The sequence below is a fragment of the Poecilia mexicana genome, unplaced genomic scaffold (genome assembly GCF_051168715.1).
Source record: "Poecilia mexicana isolate PSO_F unplaced genomic scaffold, ASM5116871v1 scaffold_19, whole genome shotgun sequence".
Taxonomy (NCBI): Eukaryota; Metazoa; Chordata; class Actinopteri; order Cyprinodontiformes; family Poeciliidae; genus Poecilia; species Poecilia mexicana.
Genome location: NW_028263388.1, coordinates 8348314 through 8373022, shown reverse-complemented (window position 1 = coordinate 8373022; position 24709 = coordinate 8348314). Strand labels below are relative to the sequence as shown.

Here is a 24709-nt window from a genome sequence, read left to right as displayed (position 1 = left end):
TAGCTTCTCCAAATTTCTGAATTTCTGAATTTCACCGATTTCTACGTCTATTCGGTCTCTTTTCAGAGTCAGTCCAGCTGCCTCTGAGCTTAGAAACTGCAGCTCCAAGGAGGAGCTGAGTCTCAAAGGCGGAGCTAGGTCCACCCAGGTGTTTTTACACAGCCGAACGGTTGCCACGGGAGATTAAAGGACTTCTCAGACATGCGTGAAAGAATCAAAGCAACACTCCAAATATGTTTATGATGAGCGAATAACATCATAACATGTAGTCAATTCTACATCGTACTGCAACTTTAAAACGAGAAATTACTACTTTTTCTACCACAATAATTCCTTTAAGTAAGTCCATATGCCCGGGTTAGGGTTAGGGTTGTTGGGATATTCTCAACAATCCATAATATAGTGTGTGATACCCACAGTTGCCAGTCTGTGCTCCAGGGTGGTGCTGTAACCGTCCCAATCCAGGTCATCAGGTTCTGGTTCTGCTCCAGGATCCACTTTAGTACCATTGGCTTCCTCAAAGTCATTAAGGAGGGAGTGGCATTTCTTACTTTTCCCTGTAGACATCATCTCAGCAAACCGTCACGCGGTATCTCGTCCTTTTTCTTTTTTTGGAGATTTTACTCGTTCGGTGCTGGAACTTGTCTGACAGAATCACTTTCCCTCCTCTTCCTCCTGACTCATGTGCAGCTGCTCTGAGTCTTCCAGGTGGGTTTGAGTTGGATCACTTTCAGTCCCTTGAGGTGCTGCCAGTAGATCCTCTTTCTCACTTCACTCTTTCTTTGCTTTGTTCCTCTTCTTCTGCAAAGTCTTATTTAACTCAAAATCAAATGTTTGTGTTTCGTTTCAGAATGCGCTGGAATCCCGACTTTCCTCTGAATCCCGTCGTCGGTTCTCCACTGAAAGTAGCCTTTGTGCAGACCACCCTTACAATGTTTCACTGCATCATGCCTTTCTCTGTCTTCTTCTACTGTCTCCTCCTCCAGAAACAGGTGGCTTTCTCCGGCTTGCTGGGAAGGGAGGGAGGAAGGACGGACGGGTGGGGGTCCGCAGGTGTCCCTCTGAATGGGAGTGGCTGGTCAGAGGAAAAGCTATGCGACCACAGGAACTCTGCACTCACCGTAAAAGCCAGGAACACAAGAGCAGAATACGAATGCAGAGTAAGAATGCATTTTTTTCCTTCTTCCCCCGGTTATAATTGACATAAATGTCTTCTGGGCACACGCCCACACGGTCGCCCACAATGCCACGGCTTCATCTGAGCAAGAACAACAAGGCGTATTGTGCCTCAACCCAAGCGTGGCTCCTTTTTTTTTTTTTGTATGAAGTCACAGAGACTCTCAAAAGTGTTTATCTATCTACGTCAACATCAGCCCAGGGTCATGAGATGACGATGAATGCTGCCGGTAGCCCCGACAATTTCTAGTAAACTTATGAGGTTTGCTCAGGCCAGATCAAAGAAATACAAGCTAATACTGTAAGTGTGAAATAGAGTGCTTTGAAAATTCAAAATAAAATTCTTAACAGGAGTTAAAGAAATTCAATTCGTCCGGATGCAGAAAAATCTAACTCTACTCAAATGAATGAATCTAAAGATGCTGCCAATACCAAGAGAACCTTTATCCAACCCAATGGGACCAAACAATAGAAACAAAAATGCTTTTCTAAGAATGCATTTTGCTTTCTGCAATTATGCGGCCTCGCCTCTTGTCCTTTACTCCCACTATATCTGAAGACTCCGGTCTTGCTCGGGCCGTGGCCCAGAAAGAAGCCCTCATGTCCAACACCAACATATCTGACAAGCAGCCTGGCAATGAATCATGTAAAAGAATGCGCCCAAGTCAAGTCTGCGAGCCTGAGACACTAAGTCCATTTTCCTTGTAGCATGCGCGACAGTCTTTCAGCCCTCGTCATTCTTTAATCAGAAAATCCCACTACCTGTTCATTACAGAATTACATGGTGGAAGAACGAAGCCCCTGTTATGCGTTTAATTACTACGTTTGGCTCAGCGGCGCCTCATCCAGCCCATATTCATGTAGTGTGTCAGGATTTTGAAATATCGTCTCCATGAAGCAGAAAGCCTGGAATTTAACTGCTTGTAGCCTTTCAACATCCTCACAGCAGATGAGTGATGAACCCGGAGGCTAACGTTGGTTTAGCTGTCAGATGCCTTCATTTGATGACATGGAAGCGCTTTGTGAAAGTGCCTAAACCCCATTGTAACACAAACAATTAAGGCTGACTTTATTTAAAGCTTTAAATACACAATGACAATGAAGATATAAAACCGTAGCACGTACAAAATCTTAAGATTGTACCTTTAACAAATTTTTAATGTTTTTTTAAATAGGGTTTTTATACACCAGGTAAGGACAGATTAAGCTAAGTTTATAGTTGGTGCGTTAAACTGGTGGCATCATCCCTGCACCTGCCCACGCACCTCTTAATTTTTTGTGACTTTTACAATTTTTTAACACAAAAACATAGGGTAATTCACCAGTGGCCCACTATCATTGGCCTTGGTGGGTTTTCTAGGAGAAATTCTGGAATGTGAGCCATTTGGACCTCGCAAACAACAACTACCGCCTTAATTGTACCATTTTTAGCTTAGCTAAAGAAACATTGTCCACTCAGATATGCACGTTTTTCTCTAGAGCCATTCATAAGAACAAGCTGCTCATTCTTCCAAAAAGATTGGAAACTATTATGCTAACATAATGGCTGAAATTATGTTGAACTATCGTTTTTGCATATTTACACTTTGCTTAATTTCTTGCAAATCTGCGATGTTAGCTTCACCAACCGTAAGCTAATTGTCAAAAACTTGTGATTTTTAGGTTTTATGAGCTATATCAAACTTTTCAGTAAATTTCAATGTATGTCTGCGTCAGCTGAAATATAACTCTGGAGTCATGGAAAGGTTATCTGATTCGCGAGATATGCTAATTCGAGAAAAGGAAGTTAGCGTTTTGTTCAAAAGATTTTCAGCTCGTAGTGTTAGCTTTAATCCTATTTGTAGCTGGACCAGCGATCAGAGCGTTCTGGAAGAAAACCACAGCAGAGTTCTGGGGAAAGCCTCAGACATACAGGTGTTTGAAAGGAGAACTCTTTAGTTTACGTCACCAGGAGTTAGCCGTACATTTAGCATACCTGCAAAAAAGCAAATCAAAGGAATGTCAAGTCTGTCGGCGCGGCGCTGACCTAACGGGGCACACGTACATCAAGGTTGATTAAAAGGGAGGAATTTCTCCTGTCCCAGATGAAAAACGTCTGAGGTGTCCCTGCAACCTCGGCGGGTGAAGACTAATGAAGAGCAGGATAGATTTCCAATGGAAAACTGGAAGGCTTCCTTACACACCACAGCGGCACTAAATAGCTCTGACATGGGGTCACATTTCTCATTGCAGTCAGTAAGATCGGAGGGCTGCGTGATATGAATTATGCTGGCTGATCTGTCTCCTCCGCAGATTAATGTCATTATTTACGGCTGGCTAATCTAAGCAGAGAGGAAAAACATGCTGGGAGCCAGCGCACACCTGGCTAGTTGCAATAGAAAAAGCTACATATGGGGGAAAAAACCCCAAAACAAAACTATTTCTGTCCATTGCAGATTAACCAACCGTGACTTAATGAACAAATTGACTTTACAGACATTGTCTAGTATTTGTTTTGTTTTATATATATATATATATATATATATATATATATATATATATATATATATATATATATATATATATATATATATATATATATATATATTAAAGACACAAAAGAGCACCAACCCAGTTTTCAAACCCAGACACAGACAGAAGTAAAATCCTAAATCTGAGGCCCAGCTCCTCCTTGATTCAGCTGATGCTGTGTTAAATCGGCGTCTGCTAAGCAGTTCAGCTGGAGGAGTAAAGATGAAATCCCGTGAGCCGGGAGCCTTTTCCACAAACACTGGCAACAGCAGCACGGATGATCCATACTTTCACACTAAATCTTCAGAATCCCAACGAAATCCGCTCTGTCACACTCAGACGGACCACTATGCCATTACAGCAGACTCTCTCTGGAGACACTCTCGTTATTTTCCTAATAAATAACTTTTTAATAGGTTTTCAGTTTCTAAATCTTTAACGATATTGCGGTTGGTAGAAAAAAAAGAAACAAAGATTTTTAATTTATCTGGATGCTTTTCTCTTTGAATAGTTCAGCCCAATTTGTCAACAAAAAAGCAAAAAAAAAAATTGCAGGTTATGCTGATCATCAAAAGTATTTGCAACCCTTGATTTTATTTATTTATCTGACATTTTGTCAAATTACAAGCATAAACTCCTGGATATTTTATGTGACGGAGCAGAAAAATAATGTTCATTTGGAGTTTGCATAAAAAATGCAAGAGGAAAGAAATTACATGGCATCTGAACCTAATTTGAGGTCAATATTTCTACTGATTGTGTCTAAATTCGGGGGGGGGAAACAAACTTGTATTTATACTGTAAGAGTTTATAAAGAGATCAAGATAAATAAAAATACTACAATAATAATAATAGTAATACCAATAAAAATAATTTCTGAAAAAGTCTATTGGGAATATTCAACATGTATTTAATTCACTGCATTGAACCAATATGTCAAAGTATTAGCATTCATTTTTAACAGATTTTATTGTTCTTGGTGTAGACCAGTTAATGTGTGGATCCTGCAGTTTTACTTTTATTTTGAAACGAATTTGAGGTTTATTTTCAAGTGATGACAAAAATTTTTTTTCAATTGGTCATTGTTTAGTTAATACTTTGACAGCGATCTACAGTTTTAGAAATTGAGACTTTTATTATGAAAATTAACTTTGGGCTTCATTTTGGAAGAGCAAATAATCTACCTAATGAAGTATTTTTTATTTTGAACAGAATGATTGATTTTCCATGCTTGGTTCAGACCTGTTAGAAACACATTCAATGGTTCGCTGTAGTCAGTTTCATTCATCGTTGGTTCAGTAGTTGACTATGAAACAATTATTACCTGTGAATAAATAATCAAAATGCTCTAGAAAGCAGAAGAAAAGCTTTACTTCGGTGGTTGAGTCAATTCTAACTTTGGAAACCGAAATCCGTCCCATTTTTCGTTTGTAGAGCTCCGATTGCTCAAAGGTTGTGTGATTAAAGAAAACTTAGCATGTGAATCTTTAGGTCCAGAAACTTGTAACGCTTTTTTTTTTCTAAAGTATGAAAGTTGAATACCTTTTTTAGATTTTACAACCTACAGTGGGACTACTGGAAAACCACAGAAGCTGGAAAGGTACTGACCACAAACCTTTAAAATGTTATTTGCACCAAGAGAGGGAGGGAATGTGAGTTTGGTTGCAGCTCCTTTCCACCGTTTTCATTGGCAAAACAACACGTTGCCTACCGACCTCTTCACGGGGGTACAAATGACTATGAATGTGAGTCAAAGTGTAAAGGCAGTTGAGTAGTCATGATTGACTGGGTCTTTGTAAACGAAACCACAATCCATATTTGCTGCCAAACAAACTTGAATCCAGAAGGTGCTATGTCAAGGCCAATCCACTGACGTACTGGTGCAGCCATGCTGGCATCACCCCCAAGCTGTTCCCCTCAGAATTGGTTGCATGAAGTTGTCCAAAACATCTTTATGTGCCGAGACACTTAGAGTTCCTTTCAATTGAACTAATGGGGAAAGTCCAAGTACCGAAAACCGGCGCCACACTATAAACACCTCTGCACCAGCCTTTACACTTGACACAGAAACATAGTGAGACCAGTGCCACTCTAATGGAAACTGTCAACCCCAGACTGGTTCACTGGGAGGAACACACGGTCCAGAGGCGATGTGGTTTACACTTCGACATCCAACACTTTGCATACTAGTTTATCTAAGATTTGGATGCGGCAGGTTTATCATGGAAATCTTTACAGTGAAGTTCTCCAATTGTTTCCAATAGCTTAAAATGTGTCATAATACCACCAACGCTTTGCATTGAATGGTTAGAAGTGAGGGAATCTCACCAGCTAACTTGCTACATTACACCGCTGATTTGTTTGGAACACCTGAATTTAATTATTTTAAATCGTTCACTCGGTGTTAGATCTGCTTTAATTACATGTTTCTAGAGATGGAATCATCTCGTGTTCATCCACAGCTCCTGTTCAGCAACATTTGATGGATTCAGTGTTGATGCTGTGCTGGCTTAAAAGAAAACAGATGCCTCGCACTACTACTACCGCTGCTGCACAGCATTTACTTCCTACCTTCTTTTCAAAGAGAATGCCACCCAAAGAGGATGCAAAGACTCCATTAACGTCATGGAGACCATCACTAAATACAAATATAAAGGTACGGACACAGTTTGTAATCGATCCTTGTGTTTTAGGGTGATTAAGTTACATTTACAGCATTTATGGTGAGGTGTTTTTTTTTTTTTTTCTTCTATCGACATTGTGGTAAAGCATCTACCGCACAGTAAATAAAATATTCACAAACTAGCTAAGCTTAAGGCCAGGAAACAGCACGACGCTTTAATGCACTGCTGTTAGAAAAATACTTTCTCTTCCTGCTCTCACAATTAGGTGATGGAAAATGGTGAAAGCAAGTGGTAACAACCACAGCATTAAGAGATTCATAGTCACTGCCATGGCAGCAGCATCCCTCTCAGGGTATCATTACCTTCCTAATAGTTGCTCCAATGATCATGTCGAAAACTCTTTATCAAGCGGAAAACCTAGATGTAATCACAAATAATGACTCCTAAAGTATCGTCAGTTTAATCCCCCCTCGGGAAATCGTTTAGAGATAATGAGAAGAAGAAGAAAAACAACAACGATGCAGCGGAGACTTACGACTTGGCATTTGGTGATCACCTCATTCTTTTCCTTGTTAAGTTGATTGTTCTCCTCCTCAAGTTCATGGATTCTGGACAGGAGCAACTCGCTCTGCTCCTTGGCTTGCTTGAGCTCTTCTCTCTCCCTCATCCCTTCCTCGTCTGAATGAGCATGCAGGAGTGATAATTAAAAAAAAAAAAAAGAAAGAAACTGACGCAGCACCCAGAGACTCTCACGCGGATTCACACACACCGGACTCGACGGTCCGGCTCGGCCGACCGGCTCTTTGACTGAAACTCCCTGACTTTGGTTTACATCTGTCTGGAGTTAGAGGGTCTACCCCCCACCACCGTCTCTCTCTCTCTCTCTCTCTCTCTCGCTCCCTCCCTCATTCACTTGTGCTCATTTTACCCTCTAAAATACATCCACATGCATGCATGAGCACAAACACACAGACTTATGTGTGTGTGACCGCTTATCGTTGCCTCTTAATTGACTGGCCTCCTACCGGCTTTCCATTGCATCAACAAGATAAAAAAATAGTCAAGTTAATTGACTTTAAGGATGAAAAGTCAATTAACAAGTTCGACTTTTTGAATGTTTCCCACAACAGAGACTCAGAGGAGATCCAGGTTTTAGTGCTGCAGTTCCTGGTATTGTTACATTTTATCACAAAATTGCCTGTAAAAAAAAGAAAGAAAAAAAAGTTGTTGTTTTTTTTCAATTAACTTTGTAGATCCAAATTTAAACATAATCAACTGATACTTTGTTGACATTTGAGAAAACATAGAAGTCAAAAATGGACAAATGAAAGCTGTATTGTGATGTATCTTCACTGCCTGAGGTTCAATTTTATGCTAAACTATCTGAAAGTCACCGTAGATATTTTTAAGATAACTACTTGTCGCTTCTGATCACAATATAAACTATTAGGCTGATAAATGCAGGACAGCGACAAGCAAATGTGTCAAATACTTTTCCAATTTTTTTTTTTACATTATTGATGTTAGGGGCAACAAACAAAAAATGATCTCAGTCTGCCTATCAAAGCTTTACAAAAATCTGGGATAGGAAATGTGCCGTAAATATCAATGGATACACTTGAATTTAAGGGAGCCGATTTTCATTTGGCTCATTTAGGTTGCCAGTCCATCTCAGAAATTTAGATAGACCAGTAAACCTAACATTCTGTGGGGGAGAGCCAGAGTACCTAGAGAGAAACCACGCCTGCACAGGGAGAACATGCAAACTCCAAGCAGAAAGACCCCAAAGCTGAGACTCGAATCCAGGACCTTCTTGCTGTAAGGTGACTGATTCAGCCTGCTGTTAAATAGTGGTAAGAAATATTTTAGAACGTGTTTAAAAAGTCATTTATTAAACAAATTCTAGCAAAAAATGTGTTTTTTTCATATAAATTCCACAAAATAAAAAAAAATTAATGGTCTACTGAACTGCTAAAATATCAGGGATCTTCCCTCAGAGATGGACATCTACTGTAGATAGTTGTCTTCTTTCCAGATATAACATCACTGGTTAAAATGTATGTTCCAGTTCGTATAACCCAATTCTTACTCTCTTTTAGTTCCTTTAAAACTCAATCTGTCTGCTCACAGCTGTATAACTCATCCTCCTGCAGCCAGCCTCGGCGCACATGCAAGCTCCAGAAGGCATTCTTTCACCCAGACCTGATCACCAACATGGTACAGGGGCCGAGGCGGGTCAAAGGTCGAGCTCAGCCAGATGATAACGTGCTGCTGCTGGGTGTGCTGGGATTTGTGTCAGCGGAGAACAAATGTGGATTCTTTTTTCCTTATCAGCTTTACTCCAACACAAAACATCAGGGAGTCACAGATGTGCTAATGCTGCAGGTTCATGATGTTCCACTCTACATCTGATGGCAAGTTTTCCCTTAGGTTCTTCACCAGAGGAAGAGACCAAGAATAATAAGATCACAGCAAACATTTGAAGGTAAATAACTGTTACAATTCCAGACTAAATATAGCCTGTTAGTTAGCTGAGAACGTTTGATTTAGGAACAGAAGCGATGAATGAAACATTCCTTTTAGAGTTAAACATGATGTGACTGAACTGGAACAAATGGGTCAGTTTCATTTGAAATTATTCCATTAAGTAGCCTTTGTGAAAAACCCACCATTAAAACTCCATTTATCTTAAAAAGTGAGAATTTACAAGTTAAAATCATCTGGAACTTTCTCTGAACTTGGACTTCAATATGTCTGCCACATTTATAAAGCTAGAATTTATGGCACACTTTTGACAGTTTGTATTTCAATAAACCATTTGGTATTGTATTACTGGACCATTTTTGTTACTACGGTAACATTTTGTATTGACTTGTTTTGTTATGGTGAATGCATCTAAGATGTGCATGACATCGTTCCAATGATTTCAAACGTCCAAAGCAAATAGCATGAATCATAAGGTTGCATTTGGGGGTTGTCGGTGCCTCATAGTGGTAACTGAAGGGTATAACGGTTTAACAGCAAATTTATACAAGCAGCAGAACGTCATTTCTTTCATAAGGAAGCGTATTGTTAGCGGGCGTTCTGATTGTAGCAAATAATGTAATTGAAAGTAACACAGCTAACTTCACCGTGACTACCTGTCCATCTTGTTTGCAAAACATACAAGCTAAAGTTAGCATTGCAGCAAGGACAGCCGATACAGAAAGTTAGAAAATAAGCAATTTAAACTCTTTTAGACTGCTACACCTCAAACCGCTTCTGGTCTTGATGCAGTTAAGATGCAGTTTGATGCATAACTAACACACATTTAGCGTCAATGTGGAAGCACGTTACTGCCATCTGGTGGTAAGAGTGTAAACAACATCTGAATGTAATTTTATTTGCTTTAACTTGGATTTAAAATTCATTGATTATGCACCAGGATGGATTACAGAAACTTATGTCGCAATTAAATTTCAAGACCCTATTTAGTAATTAAATGCATTGTTTTGATCACTGTTGAATAAATATAAATTATGTTGGTGATTTGAGGTATGTCTGAATTTAAATATAAATGTATGCAGATTTTATGTGCTAAACGTAAAAGAACAATTGCTACTTAATTACTTTTATTTTTGTACATGTATAAATGTATATAAATTCAGACAGGAATGCACTATAATTCCAAAAAGCCATTGTGAAATTGAATCTATGTATTACTTTTTTCCACGTGGCAACCATTTGGCCAAATACGTATTATATGAGTGCATATGGTAATTGTTTACGTCTGTGATACTGCTTTTACATTGTTCACTAACAATAGCCAAAATTAAAGTTCACCAAGCAATGTATGTATTCAGAGAAATCAAAAACACACTATTAACAAATGTAAAAGTACATCATCTTATAATCCTGAGCCTTAAAATTGGTTTTCTGTTTGTAAATGTGTCTTCCTGTGTGCTTTGCTGTCATCTGTAAGCAGGTTATCCTTCCAGCTGATATTGATCAAGCCGGATTTAAAGTTCTCCATCTTTTTGGCATTACGGACAGAGCTCAACATACCTCACCAAAGCATCGCTCTTGCTTCATAGCAACATTTTTTTGGCTTCTTCATAGCAGCAGATAACCCAGATCCAAGCCCATTTTCACAAAAAGACTCTCAGCAAACCCTGTCCCTCGCAGACAAACTGCTATTTACATTTCGAGGTTTAAGTGCCAACAAGCGTCTACAAGTAGTTTTGGAGCGGCACTCAAAGCAAAGAATGGGTTCCGTCTAATTTTCAAAGGGACACATGAAGACGAGGCAGAGAGTAGGAAAACCTGTCGCTGCTTGAGTTTGGAGTGCTGGAAAAGAGCTGTCATTAGCTCTGCTTTCTGAGACCTGACAGCCAATTTATCTCAAACCGCGGAGCTCAGTGAGCGAAGCAGACAGGGAGACACAGTATCATCTTTCTCAAATGTGCTTCAGTAATTGCCGTGTTGTCTAAATAAGATTAAGTCCGCAGGTGTCACAAGGATTAGCCACCTGACACACTTGAACTTCCTTTGCCTGTAGACGGTTTGAACGTACAACGGACTTAGTTGACTGGGGGGGAAGGGGCTACGAGACTACATTCGACATCAATCTCACGACTGATGCCAAGGGAAAGGGAAAGGACACCAAAAGAAGATAAATGTAACACATCAATGGCTTCACCTTTAGCCCATTCAGAGGGGCTCTGCGTTGTAAGCCATCTCGCGTTGTAAGCCATGACCATATTAAGTGTTCTTTGTCAAAGTCTAATCCATATTTGCTCAATGAGCGGATGTCACCCATGAGCGAAGTTTTTCCTGTTTTGACTTGAAGCTCGGCTGAGTTTCAGCCTTTTTCAGTCCAGTACAACAGATGTAAAAAGTGTCAAATTGATGAACGGATGTGTAAAGTCTGTTTGTCATAAACGTTTATTAATCATGATGTCTTAAAAATGTCTGCGCGGATGTTTGCAGTGTCCAACACAAGCATAAAGTCATTGTAAGTCAACCCCCAAGACAAATCTCAAGTCTCCAAAGAATGAAATAAATATTGTAGTTGGCCTGAAGCATTACATTGTTGTAGGATAAGAATTAAAAATCTTATTTTTAGCTTTAATTCCTTATTGGGATTAGGGAACTCCTTTCCAACGACACTTTTTCAAGCATTTAGCACTACAGCATACACATTATGATGATGTATGGCATAATTTATACTCATAAAAAAAATTTCCCTCCAGCTTCTTCAACATTAAATGACAAAACCTGTTTGTTCTCTTACATTTGAAACTTCATCTAAACCCTCAGCTCAAGAAAAACAGCATGCAGTTGTTATTATAACAGTTGTATAAAATCAAGTTAGAGGTTTTGAATTTGAAAATGCATTTTTAGCACCATTCACACCACCTTAAATACCTTGTATTGAATCTGACAGTATCTTAGAAAACCTTCATGCTCTTTGGGCGTTAGAAGAATCGCCCAAGAGTGAAAATGTTGATGTATTTTTGGAGTTAGTTGGAATTTGCCGTCGTTATACGTTTCGCACGAAATACGTGACGCAGGTGATAAAAAAGGAAGCTACAGCAACACTTCCATATCTGTGAACACCAAAGAGTCTGTCCCGACAGCTGCTCTCACTTGTCCTTTCCATCACTGCTCGGGTTTAAATGTTAACATGTGAGGCGGCAGACCCTGCAACTCTCCCAGCAAGGACTTAATTACACCTGGCTGCTGGTGCTGGTTGTCGCTTATAAGCCGCATATAGAGCACATTCTCCCTGCTTCGCGTCACTCGCTGCATTGCTTTCTGTTGTAAGGAGAAAAGCGTTTGTTTTGGTAAAAGGCTCCAGCACGTAGACGGTTCCCGGATGAACGGAGCGCCGGTGGTTCTAAAAGCTGGCCTCTGGCTGAACTCTGGATCCGGGTCACGGAGCCACGCACAGGCAGCCTTTGATCACCCCGGCACCTCGCAGTTCACTTACCTTCACGGTCAACTGACTCCAGGTCAGGTACGTTATTACCAGCTTCTAAATCATATCTGTGACGGGACTGTTGCCGGTAATTATACCGAGCAGATAGCTATTGACATTAGAGAGCACAGAGAGCCTCTCTCTCCCTCTCTCTCTCTTTTTTTTCTTTCTTTCTTGTCAATTATTATTGGCCTGTTTAGGCTGAAATAACTGAGAAAGCTGACCTGCAGCTCAGGCAAATGAAAGACGGCATTTACTACAGCTTCCATAAGAAAACGATCTAAAGATCAACAGGATTCTGCTAAGGAGAAGTGGAATTAAAAAAAAAAAACACCTGAGTTGAGTTTTCTATCAGACCCTGATGACCCACATGAAGGACTTTTAAAGCCTTTCTTCTTGAATCCAGCTGTAAGTGTGATACTGAGAAATTACATAGAGAGATAACATGGACGCAGGACTTGGCCAGATGCTAGGAAGAGTACTTCAGGCTTCAAATGATGGGGTGATTAAAATCTGTGGAAAACAAACTTTCCATTAGGGGACACTATTACATAAAATAAAATCCTGTAATCTCCCGCCTAGTTGGACGTACCACCGCTTCTGAGATGCAGCCCTTCCTGGAACTTTAGTTTCCCAAACTTCCAACTTTCTGCCTCATGGAGAAGCCCAACTCAGCTAGCTCCTGCAGACTAGCCAGCAGCAATTAGCAAACAGCTGGTGGAACTGTGCATCAGCTGAGCTCATTATGCAAGCTACTTCTAGTGAAATGCTGGTAAAAATACTGTTGTGATGACTTCCTGAAGGCGGAATTTCAGAAAGAGAGGGAGTTTGTAAAGAGACAGAGACCTGATTTCAAGGTGTTAAATTACAAAGTGAATTTTCGTTTATGTCATATTTGACATATATAGCATTTTTATATCAACTGAGGTCAACATAGTTACTTGATTCTGATATAAATTGCCACTGTGTGCCTGGAAAACAAAATACTGCCCCTTTAAGAAGACATTACCAACATGTGATCAAAATCGTGACATTCGATGTAGAGTACAACACAAACCATGCAGCAAGATTTAGTCAGCCAAAAAGCTGATTTCCAGGTAACAGCGTGTTTTCACATGCTAGACAACTTTTAGCAGCTTTTGTAAAACAGAAAATAAATCCAGGCCCTGAGATGATCTGGATCTCCCTTGTAGACTGTTTACCCTTACAACTTAATTTTAGAGAAGCAGACAGGAGACGTCAGAGTGCGTCAATGGATGAAGCTATGAAGATTCACAGCAACACATTGTCAGAGCAGGTTTTCTAAACCCGTTAGCATCATATTACAGCTGTTCTGCAGAAACTCTAGTTCAGGTAAAACATCTGTGGTTGGCAAAATGAAAAGGAGAAACGAGAACATTCTGAATATCCTCCCGTCCATGAGAGGGCAACACAGAGACACTCAGGATAAACCACCATGTACACACACACACACACACACACACAAGGGCAATTTAGAGAGACCAATGAACCAGTCATGTTTATGGACGATGGAAGGAAACTGGAGTACCCAGGGAGAACCAGTAGGTCGCTGCAGATGGAAAGTAGGAAGAGCAAGGATGGTGTGGTGAAGGGTAGAATCGAAAAGAGGAAGCTGTGGAAACAGATGCAGCTGAATGTCCTAAAATCGGCAACTTTTTCCACAAAAACAAATTCATGGTCAGTAATGTCCATGAGGATGATGAAACAGGTAAAGAAAGACTTGTCCAATCAAGTCAATGGATTGTGCGGCATTGCAGCATACAACATAATGTTCCTTAATTTAAACATTTCTATGACCATGTGAGGCATGAGAAGATAGGGCTGAAAATAAAAACTCTTAAGACCAAAAGTGGTTTGAGTGAAATTTGCAGCAACAGTACAAGCTTAACTTGGATAGAAAACATGTTGGGATCATCAATTACGTGCAATATGCGTGTCCATCAGCAAAACGCACAAAAATGTTAGCATTGAGAAACCGACAATCTGTTTCAAGGTTTGAGAGATTTCTCATCTAAACCTCAAATCTGGTTTGTAGTTAATCCAATATGCAAAGGAAGTGCCTTCAGGGTCTGCTTATCTATGTTTGCATTCCTTAGCGGTTTGTGTGTACCACATGTGTGTGAGTGTGTGTGTGAAAAAGAGAAACAACAGAGAAGGAGAAGATACATTAGAAATGGCTTAAAATGGATTTACAATGAGGGATTTACTATAATCTAGAAAAATAAACCCTTAAGAATCATCCTCACTCACTCTCTATCGGCCCCTGCTAATGAGAGAAACCCCGTCCTGTGAAGGCGTGGGGCATCCTGAGAGGAGGAGCCGCTCGTCAGGCAGGCTTAGAGTTCAGTGAAAACAAACTCTGACAGAGGTGAAAATTAAACACTGAGCCAAAAAAAAAGAGAGATGATGAATAGATTGAGAAGATTACAGGAAGATAAAAGCCAAAAGGAGCACGCCGTCAGAGGACTAATAGCAGGTTCCTTACATGTGCCAGGGGTCTGCCGTGCAGGCCGACGGTGGGTCTGTACTGGTGGAAGTCGGTCTGGATCACACACACTCTCTTTTCCATCCTCACGGCTCGCAGCCTCCCATGCTGTCTTCGCCTGAGCGCAGTCCGGGGAGGGAGTGAAGCACATGTGTGCTCCCTGGAGGCTGCTCCAAGTCAGTGGGAGTGTGTGTGTGTGTGTGAGGGGGGTGCGCCGTGCCTGCTACCTGACCCTTAGAGGGAGGGTGTGTGGAAGGAATGGAGAGATGGAGGTAGGTGTCAACCCCCCCACACACAACTCCTTCCGTACACACACACACGTAAACTTGCAAACACACACACACACACACACACGCACAGACACACACAGGTACATCTCTTCCCATCTCCCTGCCTGAAGCCAAACCACCTTGTGACAGCAGGGAAACACATGGAGACAGATTGTCAGCCTCCACCGCAACAATGTGTTTCTTCTTCTCCCCTGAGAAAACTGAAACATAAAGTTGGTGTCTTTGTTATCTTTTTCTGAGCAGCGCATTCTTCTACAGACACCGCTGGGCCGTCCCAGTGCTTTTCCCTGAGAGTTGCTGGGAAAAACAGAATTTTACGCCTGATAGTTTGGTAGACTCGGCTCGATCGGGGAGCAAATGTGCAACATTTGTTACATTTTCACCGTGCAGGTTTTTCACGCTGCACGGTGTGAAAAACCTGTTCCCCTCCTTGTCTGTGGGGGCGCTGCACCACGAACCACTGCAGGAAGTGACAGGTAAACATCTGAAGAAGACACTGAGCACAACTTCCTTCTCCACGAAATGTAACCAAAAATTCAGATTTCAACATTTGTAGGATTTTTCTTTTGTCTTTGGTGAAACACTACGAGCTATTTCTACCGCGAGCGCTAGACTTGCACGTTTGTTGTGTTTAGGCCTGTCACGATAACAAATTTTGCAGGACGATAAATTGTTCCAGAAGTTATTATGATAAACGATAATATCGTTTTGACACAGTTTTTAAATAATATAACGGTAATGGCAAAATAATAATGCAAGAACACATTCTAAAAGATCCGTAAACTTTACATTTTAATGAACATTTAAAACTGGAACTGGAAGACAATTTAAACATCCAAAATAAATAAACATAATAACTAATAAAATGAATTATGATGTCTTTGTAAACAAAATTGTCCTTCAAAAAATAGCTAGTTGAGACCAAAGCACCAAACTGAAGACTTTTATAATAAACATAAATATGATAAATCATGCCAATAGAAATTACTGAGTTTGTTTTAATTTATTGTGCAGTCAATTGATTTATTGATTATTGTGACAGGCCTAGTTGTGGTTGTATTCACCAAGAACGTCCAGTGCTGTAGTCCACGTCCTGCTTTTGGAGCGGTCTCTGGTCTGCTTGGCTGAAATGTTGTTCGTTTTACACCAGATTACATTTCATAGGATGCACATCTTCTGAAAAGCTCAACTTTTGTTTTGTCACTCCACAGAATAGATTCTCAAAAGTCTTCAATCATCGAGATGCTTTTCTGAAAATGAGAATGGCCTGTTGTATCCCTTTTGATGAAGCTGTGCTTTTTTTTTCCTCGGCCCTCTTCCACGAATGCCAACTTTGCCAAGTCTCTCTATTATCTTTGAATCATGAACACTGGAGAGAGACAACAACGGGGGACTGGAGCCTGGGGTCTTTCTGCAAGGAGTTTGGCTTCCTCCCATCATTTATTTGTAGATTAAATATTCGCTATGGAGTCCCAAAGCCTGTGGCTTTGTAACCATTTCAAAGCTTTGTTTTGTCTGTTCTGCAGTTCCTTCTGATCCAAACACGATGTTGCCTTTTTTTTTAATGAAGACGGTTTCTACTTAAGGGATTTCTCAAACCAACAAGTGTGAGGGGCGATCAGATCAGATCGTCTCGTTTGATGAACTTTTTAAACCTCATCGAAGAGAGAAAGTGTACACGATCAAAAAGTATGAAAAATCTGTTTGCAAGTCTGTGTTTTTGTCGAACTCTCTGAGCAGCTGTTATTCACGGGGGATTAGCAGGTCTTACGAAGGTTACATCAAATAATGAGGGCATAATCCCTCCCATTGGACCTAATTTCTCTGCTTGTCTCGCTTGACGTGCCAATACATCTGTCACTCATCTATTCGCTAAAGATCTGTGACATCCCCAGGCTGCAGGGAGGATTGGAGAGAAAAAAAACCTTCACAGTGATGTGTTTGCCTTGGAAAAGATGGGAGGGGAAAAAAACGACAGGAGGGGGTTATTGATCTTGTTTCGTCTTGAGGACGCTGAAGGTTTTAATGAGGCAGACAGTGGAAACTTTTTACAGGCTTATTTTCTGATGGGATCAGATCGTAGAGGCTGATGCTGCCCAGAGCGCCAAGTTTTGCGCGAGTAAGGTTGTGCAGAGTTTCCTGCGCAAGGGAAATGTGCTGCACATCAGTCAGTTTGAGTCAAATATCTTCATATTCTTCGTATTGCACCGTTCCTAGGAAAGGTCATAATTTGTCACCTAATTTTTTGTTAGTTCTGTTTGAACTTAGTGCAACATTTAGAGAGCTGGTTGGACTCTCTGGTATAGCACTTAATTGGTTTGAATTTGACCAAAAAAAGCTTTTTTTTTGGATCAATAGGTAAACATTTAAAATTTCAAATGCCGTAAAACAGCTGGAACCTTTGGAATATTATTATTTGGAAAAGGTACAATTCCTACAGCCTCCTATCTTAGGATAACACCAGTTTCCCAACAACTGATGACCTGAAGGAGGGGGAAAAAATCCACTCATCGTATCATTCTGAGATTTCTTCCTCACAGGTCGTTTGTTTTTATGAGAGCATTCCAGATTTAACAGGAATGGATATGTCTTTGTGGGTTGAATGTTTTGCAGTCCAGTCTTTCAGAGAATGAAAGAGCCCAGAGAGAACAACTATCAATTGAAATCAACATACTGTAAATTTGGACCGTTAGTGGACGTAATCTGAAACCAACTGGATGAAATTGAGAAGCAAACTGCTCCTGCTGAGGGATAGAGGTAAATAATCATTAAACTAACAATTCTGGCTCATAAAAGGATGTCAAAAAAATATTTTTCCATGAGGCATCAAGATAATGAATGGCTTTTATTTGTTAATAGTAGTCATCCATCTTGTTTCTGCCAGTGTATAATTAACACTGTGATTTGTTGCGTATCAACCCACCGCTGTAAGAGGACTCTGCCGTCTGGCTGGATTCCTCGCCGACCGGGGATCAGCTCTACGGTTCTGGAATCTAAACAGGAGATAAAGAATCGAAAAAAGGGGCATTTCAGTCAGGAAGCGGTTCTCCTGCTGTCTTGCTCCAGCTTGTCCGATGAAGGTTGTCTGCCTGAGCGTGACGCATGTTTATGGAATTTGATTAATTAAAGGTTTGAGCTGGCAGCTCAATCTTGACAATTATAAGAACAGCTAAAAAAAAGAAGTGGGCTTGCAGGGTCGGCCGAAGGCATAAGCGAACTAAGCCGGTTGCTTTGGGTTCCGGGGCCACTAAGAGGACTCCTAAATGGAAGTGATGCTTTTTTCCTTAAGTAATCATTTCTATGTGATCATTTTAACAAAAACACACAATTTCATTATAAAATTGTGATTTTTTTAAAACAATGATCATGTAGAAATAATTTTTTAAAGGGGTAAAATAAAAAAACTAATTGTTCTTGGGTGCCCCCTGGTGTTGGCCCTATAAACTTATTGCAACTTCAAGTTGCAATAAGTTTATAGCAGGTGTGCGAAGGATCAAATCGTCTGAGTTTTGAGTGCAACAATCCACATTATTAGCAGAAATAGAGGCCCCCCCCAAAGCCAAATTTCGCTCAGGGGCCCCATGAAGGCTTGGGCCGGCCCTGGGGCTTTGTTACAGTGACATTTTCTGTCTATTGGGTCCTATAAAAATAAGGTTGTCATCTACCAAAATGAACAAATTCGTTTTTGTAATATTAATTTCTTCCTGGTCACGCAGGTGCTGTAAAATTAGCTTAGCACAAAGACACGACACAAGTGGAGTACCACAAGGGTGGATTCTTGGTCCTAATTTTTTTTGCTTTACATATCATAAATGATAATGTGTCTAAGTACTAAACATTGACACTTTGATCCCAGGACCTTTTGGATGTTTGGCAAAAAGTACTAATTTCTGCCTCTGAATACAAAACCTGAAAACTTTGGGATCATGTGAAACTGTAAAGTCTTCAATTAAGTCTTGGGATGAGGACCTGCTAAAACAAAAGCAAAAAAAAAAAATTAAAAATTCCATATTTCTCAGGGTGGAATAAAAATATAAATATATTTTACTGTCTGAACTCGCTCTGCAGGATGTTGAAATGGCTCAACACGCTTCAAAACGGTAATGGTTGATCCCAGCAACATCAAATTACAAATCCTTTTTGCTGAAACTATAATGACGAGGTTCCAGCTGCCACAAAACAGGAAGGAACCCCGCGGTACGCTTCCTAGCAGGGTTTTCACCTAGCGCTTAAACAGCCTGTTGACACACTAGTCCTAAATCTCCTGCATAATTGAGATGTAGCAAAGATATTTAAAAGATGAAAATACAGAGGCACTTTTACTTATAATTTAACCATTTAAACACACACTTCAAGGTACTTCTTTAAGGATGGTCATATTGATGCAACCTGGTTAAAGCTGCTTCGAACTTTAAAAGCTAAATCTCACACTATACGTGCGAAAAGTTTAGAAATTATTCCTCCTGTTCTTCTGTTTTACTTCACAAAAGTTGTCTGTGAGTTTCCTATGATAATATAAATGGGGAGAAAGGATGCAGAAGGATTTTGACACGATTTGGCGGGGGAGGAAAATAAAGAAAAACAAATATTTGACATGATAGAAAAGTTGAGTAACGACTGCTGAGAGTAAACCTCCACCTGTATTTACATTGTGATTTGTCATTGGAGCTCTTCCAACTCCACCGAGACGACACTACGGCTGCACGCATTCCGCGCTGAACGCTGTCTAATGAATTGTAAAAAATGGTATGGCGTGTGTTATTTTGTGTCAGCGTGACAGATGACTCCCTCCCGTTAATGCAGAGGAATTACTAAACGCCCTAATTCAGCGTATCACAGGGATACGTTTCCGCACGACGGAATTTATGTGGAACCCGCTGGGACGTTTGATGAGGAACAGAAATATTAACAATGCCGTTTTGCTGAGCTGTTCTGATAGTTAAAATCTCCTCGCATTACAAACCTCATTGGTTTTTCCGTCACCAACAGCAAAGAAGTGCTTCTCAGAAAACGATTTGGCGCCCTCTAAAGGTTAAAAAGTCTCAGCACAGTTCACTTTAACTTTTCAGGTCAAGATAATCAACTGGCTGAGCCTATAAAGATCCTCTATGTGAAAAAAGCCTTATAAAAAAGAAATAAATGCATTAGGCTGAGGGGTACTATTAGTCAAGCTAGCTTTATTTACACGGTGCATGTATGAGGTTAAATCCCAGTTCCCATCATCCTTTGCGCTTCAACCCATCAGCAGGACAAAGGGAAACCTTCAATCAAAAGGAGTAAAATCTGAATATCAGTGTTTAAAATGGCAGAACTAACGCAATGTCTAACTTCCAGTGGTCATTGTTAGTCAAATATACGAATAAATAACTCTTAATTTCAAATGTTCTGCCAACACATATGATGTATGGTTGATACATGCCAGTGTTTACTCCTCAAGAAGTGGAAAAAAGAAACATCAAATCTTCTTACGTTTATATTTTTACAAGACAAAAAAATCCTTGTGTGATGTATTTGGAAGTATTATTCAGTAAAATATTATTGCACTAAGTATATAAAAGTTCAAATTATTAAGTATATTTTCATTCATACTAGTTATTCGATTAATGTGCGCCACTTGTTTATTTATTAGATATTTCTCATGCATTCAAACACAAAAGGAAAACATATTTTAGAGTATGATGTGTCCAGTGACATTCTTTGAGACAACTCTGTCTATATGACCCAACCAAGACTAGAAAAGTAGGAAATGACCAGCACCGTCCTGAGGTTCCTCTCACTGCATTTGACTCTAAACACAGTAAAAACTTCAGCTGAATGTCGACTTTATTTATACAGCACATTTAAAAACAACAGCAGTGGATAGAAGTGCTTCACAATAACACCAACAATCATAAAATGGTAAATAGAATAAAACTTTCAAAATAAACATAAAGCTGATGACTCTCACCGTCCAACCGGTGGTCAAATGTGTGGCTCTGATCATTAAATGGCAATTAAGGATAAAATTAAATGGAAAAACCTTCATACTCTGCCAAACGTACTTTGGATCACATTATTTGAGCCTCGCGTCAGGTGAGGAACAGAATCAGAACTGACTTAAAGCTCCTGCGGCTTACTCTCCTCGGTATACTACGATGTTCTTATCCGTCTCGTGAATCCGGATCTCGTAGAGCAAGCTGGCGGGAAGAGCCTTCGCCATGTTGTCCCAGATGTAAATGGCAAGGTTTTCCGTGGTGCTGGTGAGCGAGAGGAGAAATGTCTGGTGAAACATGTGTATCTGCAGTCAAGAGAGACTGTCAGGGAAGGTTACAGACCTCACAACGTCGGCAAAGTACGGAACGTCCTTATCCAGGTTTTTGTGGTCCAGAGGAATCATGATGACTTCCTGTTGGATGAACAGGGCGGTGTCAGCCAGATTTCCGTACCACAGCAAAATCACAACAAAAAAAAAAGGAAAAGTAGGAAAAAGCTTACAAGGAACAAGGATAAGATTCAAGAGCTGAATGGAAGTTCCTTGTTTGATGGTCCAAAGTTCTCTTTTCAGATTAAAGTAAAATTTAAATTTAATTTGTGAATCAAGGTTCTAGAGTCTGACCACAAGTTTCCTGAGGACTCAAGGGAAATTTCTACGGTCAGTGATTAACACTAGCACAGCTGTTTGGTAGTAACATTTTAAAGCATTTATATCTGATGATAAACTTTATGTAGATCCTGATTTAACTTTGCGGCAGGCAAGAAAAGTCAACAAAGAGTACCAATAATCCAAATACCAAATGCTAAAAGCTTAGCACTATCCCACTACTAACCGTGTTACACAATAAAACAAGTTTTGTTGTCTTTTATTAAGACATTTCTGCCAAAGACCACTTAAAGACACTTGACTATCATTCTTGGCTTCTGTCTGTTAAAAAAGTTAGTTATAAGTCCGAGTCGAAGTCTTACACCATTAGCTTTAGCTTTAGCATCTCAGTCATGGAGATTTACATCAGATGTGAGGATTGTTAGCGGCAAAATCTAGCAAGTAACGCTGGTCATAATGATTTAAACGTAAGTGAATTATGAAGAGAAAAATGCAGATTTTCTGTATAACGTTAATTTCAGAAAAACTAGTTGCCATTTAATGTGTTAATTTTCTTCAGCTCAAGATGTTGTGTTTACAGTGACCTTACCTCAATACACCTCTTCAGGTCCGTCAGATTCATGACCATGCCGGTGACGGGATCAATCTGGGAACACGTGTCGCATATAAAGACGGTTTTATCTACCTGGTTGTGATTACATAGTTGTTCCTTCAGTGGAACTACGACCTTTTATCAGAAATATTTGCGTGATACTCACTTTTCCACGTACAGTCACCTCTACTGTGGAGTAAAATGAGAGCAAGCAGGTGAATCGGTAGAAACGGGAACAGAATCCGTGCTTTATTTGAGACTATATTTGGTTTAACAGCAGGACAAACCCTTGTAGTTGTGTCCATGACCGTAGGGATTGTTGCACTTTCCGTAGACTTCTTTATTCTCCTCGTCAGTCAGGTGAAGACTACAAGAGGTTGCAGAGAATATCTGAATTAAAACTCCTGGAGTCAGATTTGTTTTGGTTTTGTTTTTGCAGTTTTTAAGGCGAGGGAGGGGTTAGAGATTTTGTACCCTGTTAGTGCAGGTCAAATAAGAAAAAAATGTGGCAAGGGGTTATTGACATATGTTGCATTTAAGAACATTTCATATATTACAACTTAATAGATTTATATATGATTTAGAACTGTACTTCTTTAAAAAAAATTGTGCTAATTTAAAAAGGTTAAAGGTGATCATTTAAATCAAATAATACAAATGAAATCAATCGTAGTTTTACATGACTAATAATTGTTATTCTTACTTTGCTTTGAACAAAATAAATTTTTGATTAAAAAAAAAACTGGAATGATGCAATTCATGTAAACGTATTTGTACGTCTAATACATGTAAAAGATTAATTTCTTTTTAATACAATAAGGCTAAAAATATCATCTTAAACTGTTATGACCTATCATAAAGCTATTATATAGTGGCTGATGACGTTATTAAAAATAGTTTGCAAAAAATGTACATATTTGCTTTAAATTTTATTTGTTTAATGGCTGTAATAATTTATTGAAGAGGGTTTATATTTTACGACGCTATCGACTGCACCTAAATGCATCATTAAAGCTTTGCACGTTTATCTGAAAGACGACAATTCCGAAATGACTTGTTCCTACCTGCGTTTTCTTTAAAGTAGTGAAAGTATAAACTCCTCCATAGTTCATTTTGTGTCCCTGTTTTATATAAGCTCTGTTTATTGAAATACGCCGACTTGTGCTGTCACAGCCAAAGCATCGCGAGTTTCTATGTAGTTAGACGGGATTTTCCGCATATTCTATCGCTTATCAGGAAAACCACCAGTCTTGTTTCATCCAAACTCTTTCTATTCTGTCACTTTAACCTTCGTTACGTGTCCACTATGGGTTTCTCCTACTTCGTATCCCTTCAGACACAGCGGTAGTAGCTGGGGTACCTGTGGAGCCGGTGGCAGGCACTGAAGCTCTGGACTCGGGTGATGTATCCTATGCGCTCCGCTGGAGGATTCCCGGAGGATTCGGCCATGTTTGGCAGAAGTGGAGGATCGAGACTAACCGCTGATACCGAACAGAGAGGAGTTCCAGCCGGCTGTCCCCACCGTGACTCACGCCGCCCGTGATTGGCTCATTTCAGGGCGTAAATACGGCTCACGTGGCCGCATGAGTGTCAAACCTGGAGCCGAACGTGATGGAAGCACAGCGAACCACATACGGGCTGTTTACTGAGTCGTAAAGAAATCTTTGTTCGAAATGTTTCCTCCGTGGTATTTCTGCGGAGGCATTTTCCGCTACTTGAAAGAAAAACAAACCGATACATTGTGTCGGAACGGAGACTAAAAAGTCCTGATTATGAGGGTAAAAAAAGAGAGTCACAATTAAGTCTTTCAGTTTCTACCAAGTCGGATTTAGTGTTTGATCATGACCATAACTTCAATTTAAAAATGACTTTGACCTTATCACCGTAATAACTGTTTCTAACAACATTTTCACACTTGTTTCACTCTTTAAGTTCACATGCTGGCTCTTAAAGCTCTACAGTCGTCATATGAGAGTCACCAGATGGTTTCCGCTCAGATTTAGAATTACTCCTTTCATTCATGCATTTTTTACCCGGTTCATCCTTGTCCATAAATCTTATTATATTATTATATCTTATTAGATTAAACAAAGCCATCTGTATTTTTTTTTTATCCTTCCATCTGTAATTTACCAGAATGCTGCAAGACACTAACAGGACTGTTCTTTGACCCCTTAGGAGCTTTAGTTTATGTTTCCTAATAGCAGAAAAAAAGAATGTGTCCCTGAATAGAAGCCCATGAGTTCATATTTCATTGTGACAACGCTGTTTTTTTTGCCATGGCAACGTTGAGAAATAATTGTCCCTTCAGTTTCATATTCCTTTAAATATGATACAAAATATTTAAAATTTTAAATGTTTTTAAAATTATAGACTTTATGGTGCCACCTTAAAAAAAGATATTTTGATATATTATAAATAAGAATGTTTTTGATATTTTGAAATATACATTGCCATATAATACCATATAA

General features: G+C 39.7%; 2 protein-coding genes across 5 annotated transcripts in view; both read right to left on the bottom strand.

Moving 5' to 3' along the window:
* The window catches only part of LOC106924848 (putative uncharacterized protein MYH16), a 46968-nt gene extending 31989 nt beyond the window's left edge, over nucleotides 1-14979 (bottom strand). For 2 of the 3 annotated variants that reach the window (XM_014998751.2, XM_088000988.1), the window contains exon 1: nucleotides 14777-14979. In XM_014998751.2, the coding sequence (XP_014854237.2) occupies nucleotides 14777-14860 (84 nt within the window). In that variant the 5' untranslated portion in view covers nucleotides 14861-14979. Of the gene's footprint in view, nucleotides 1-417; nucleotides 1731-14776 lie in introns of those variants that run through there. The other variant, XM_014998748.2, reaches the window with a different exon arrangement.
* A 5892-nt stretch (nucleotides 14980-20871) lies between these two features.
* Nucleotides 20872-23789, bottom strand: pts (6-pyruvoyltetrahydropterin synthase). Of its 2 annotated transcripts, none has more exons than XM_014998747.2 (6): nucleotides 23599-23789; nucleotides 22526-22605; nucleotides 22405-22424; nucleotides 22236-22292; nucleotides 21381-21451; nucleotides 20872-21302 (listed from the first exon to the last, which is right to left on the bottom strand). In XM_014998747.2, the coding sequence occupies exons 1-6, from the start codon at nucleotides 23685-23687 to the stop codon at nucleotides 21179-21181; spliced, it is 441 nt and encodes a 146-aa protein (XP_014854233.1). In that variant the 5' UTR covers nucleotides 23688-23789; the 3' UTR covers nucleotides 20872-21178. The 2 variants fall into 2 exon arrangements, with proteins under 2 accessions (XP_014854233.1, XP_014854232.1); XM_014998746.2 differs by having other exon boundaries at nucleotides 22405-22427; nucleotides 23599-23786.
* Between the last annotated feature and the right edge of the window lie 920 nt (nucleotides 23790-24709).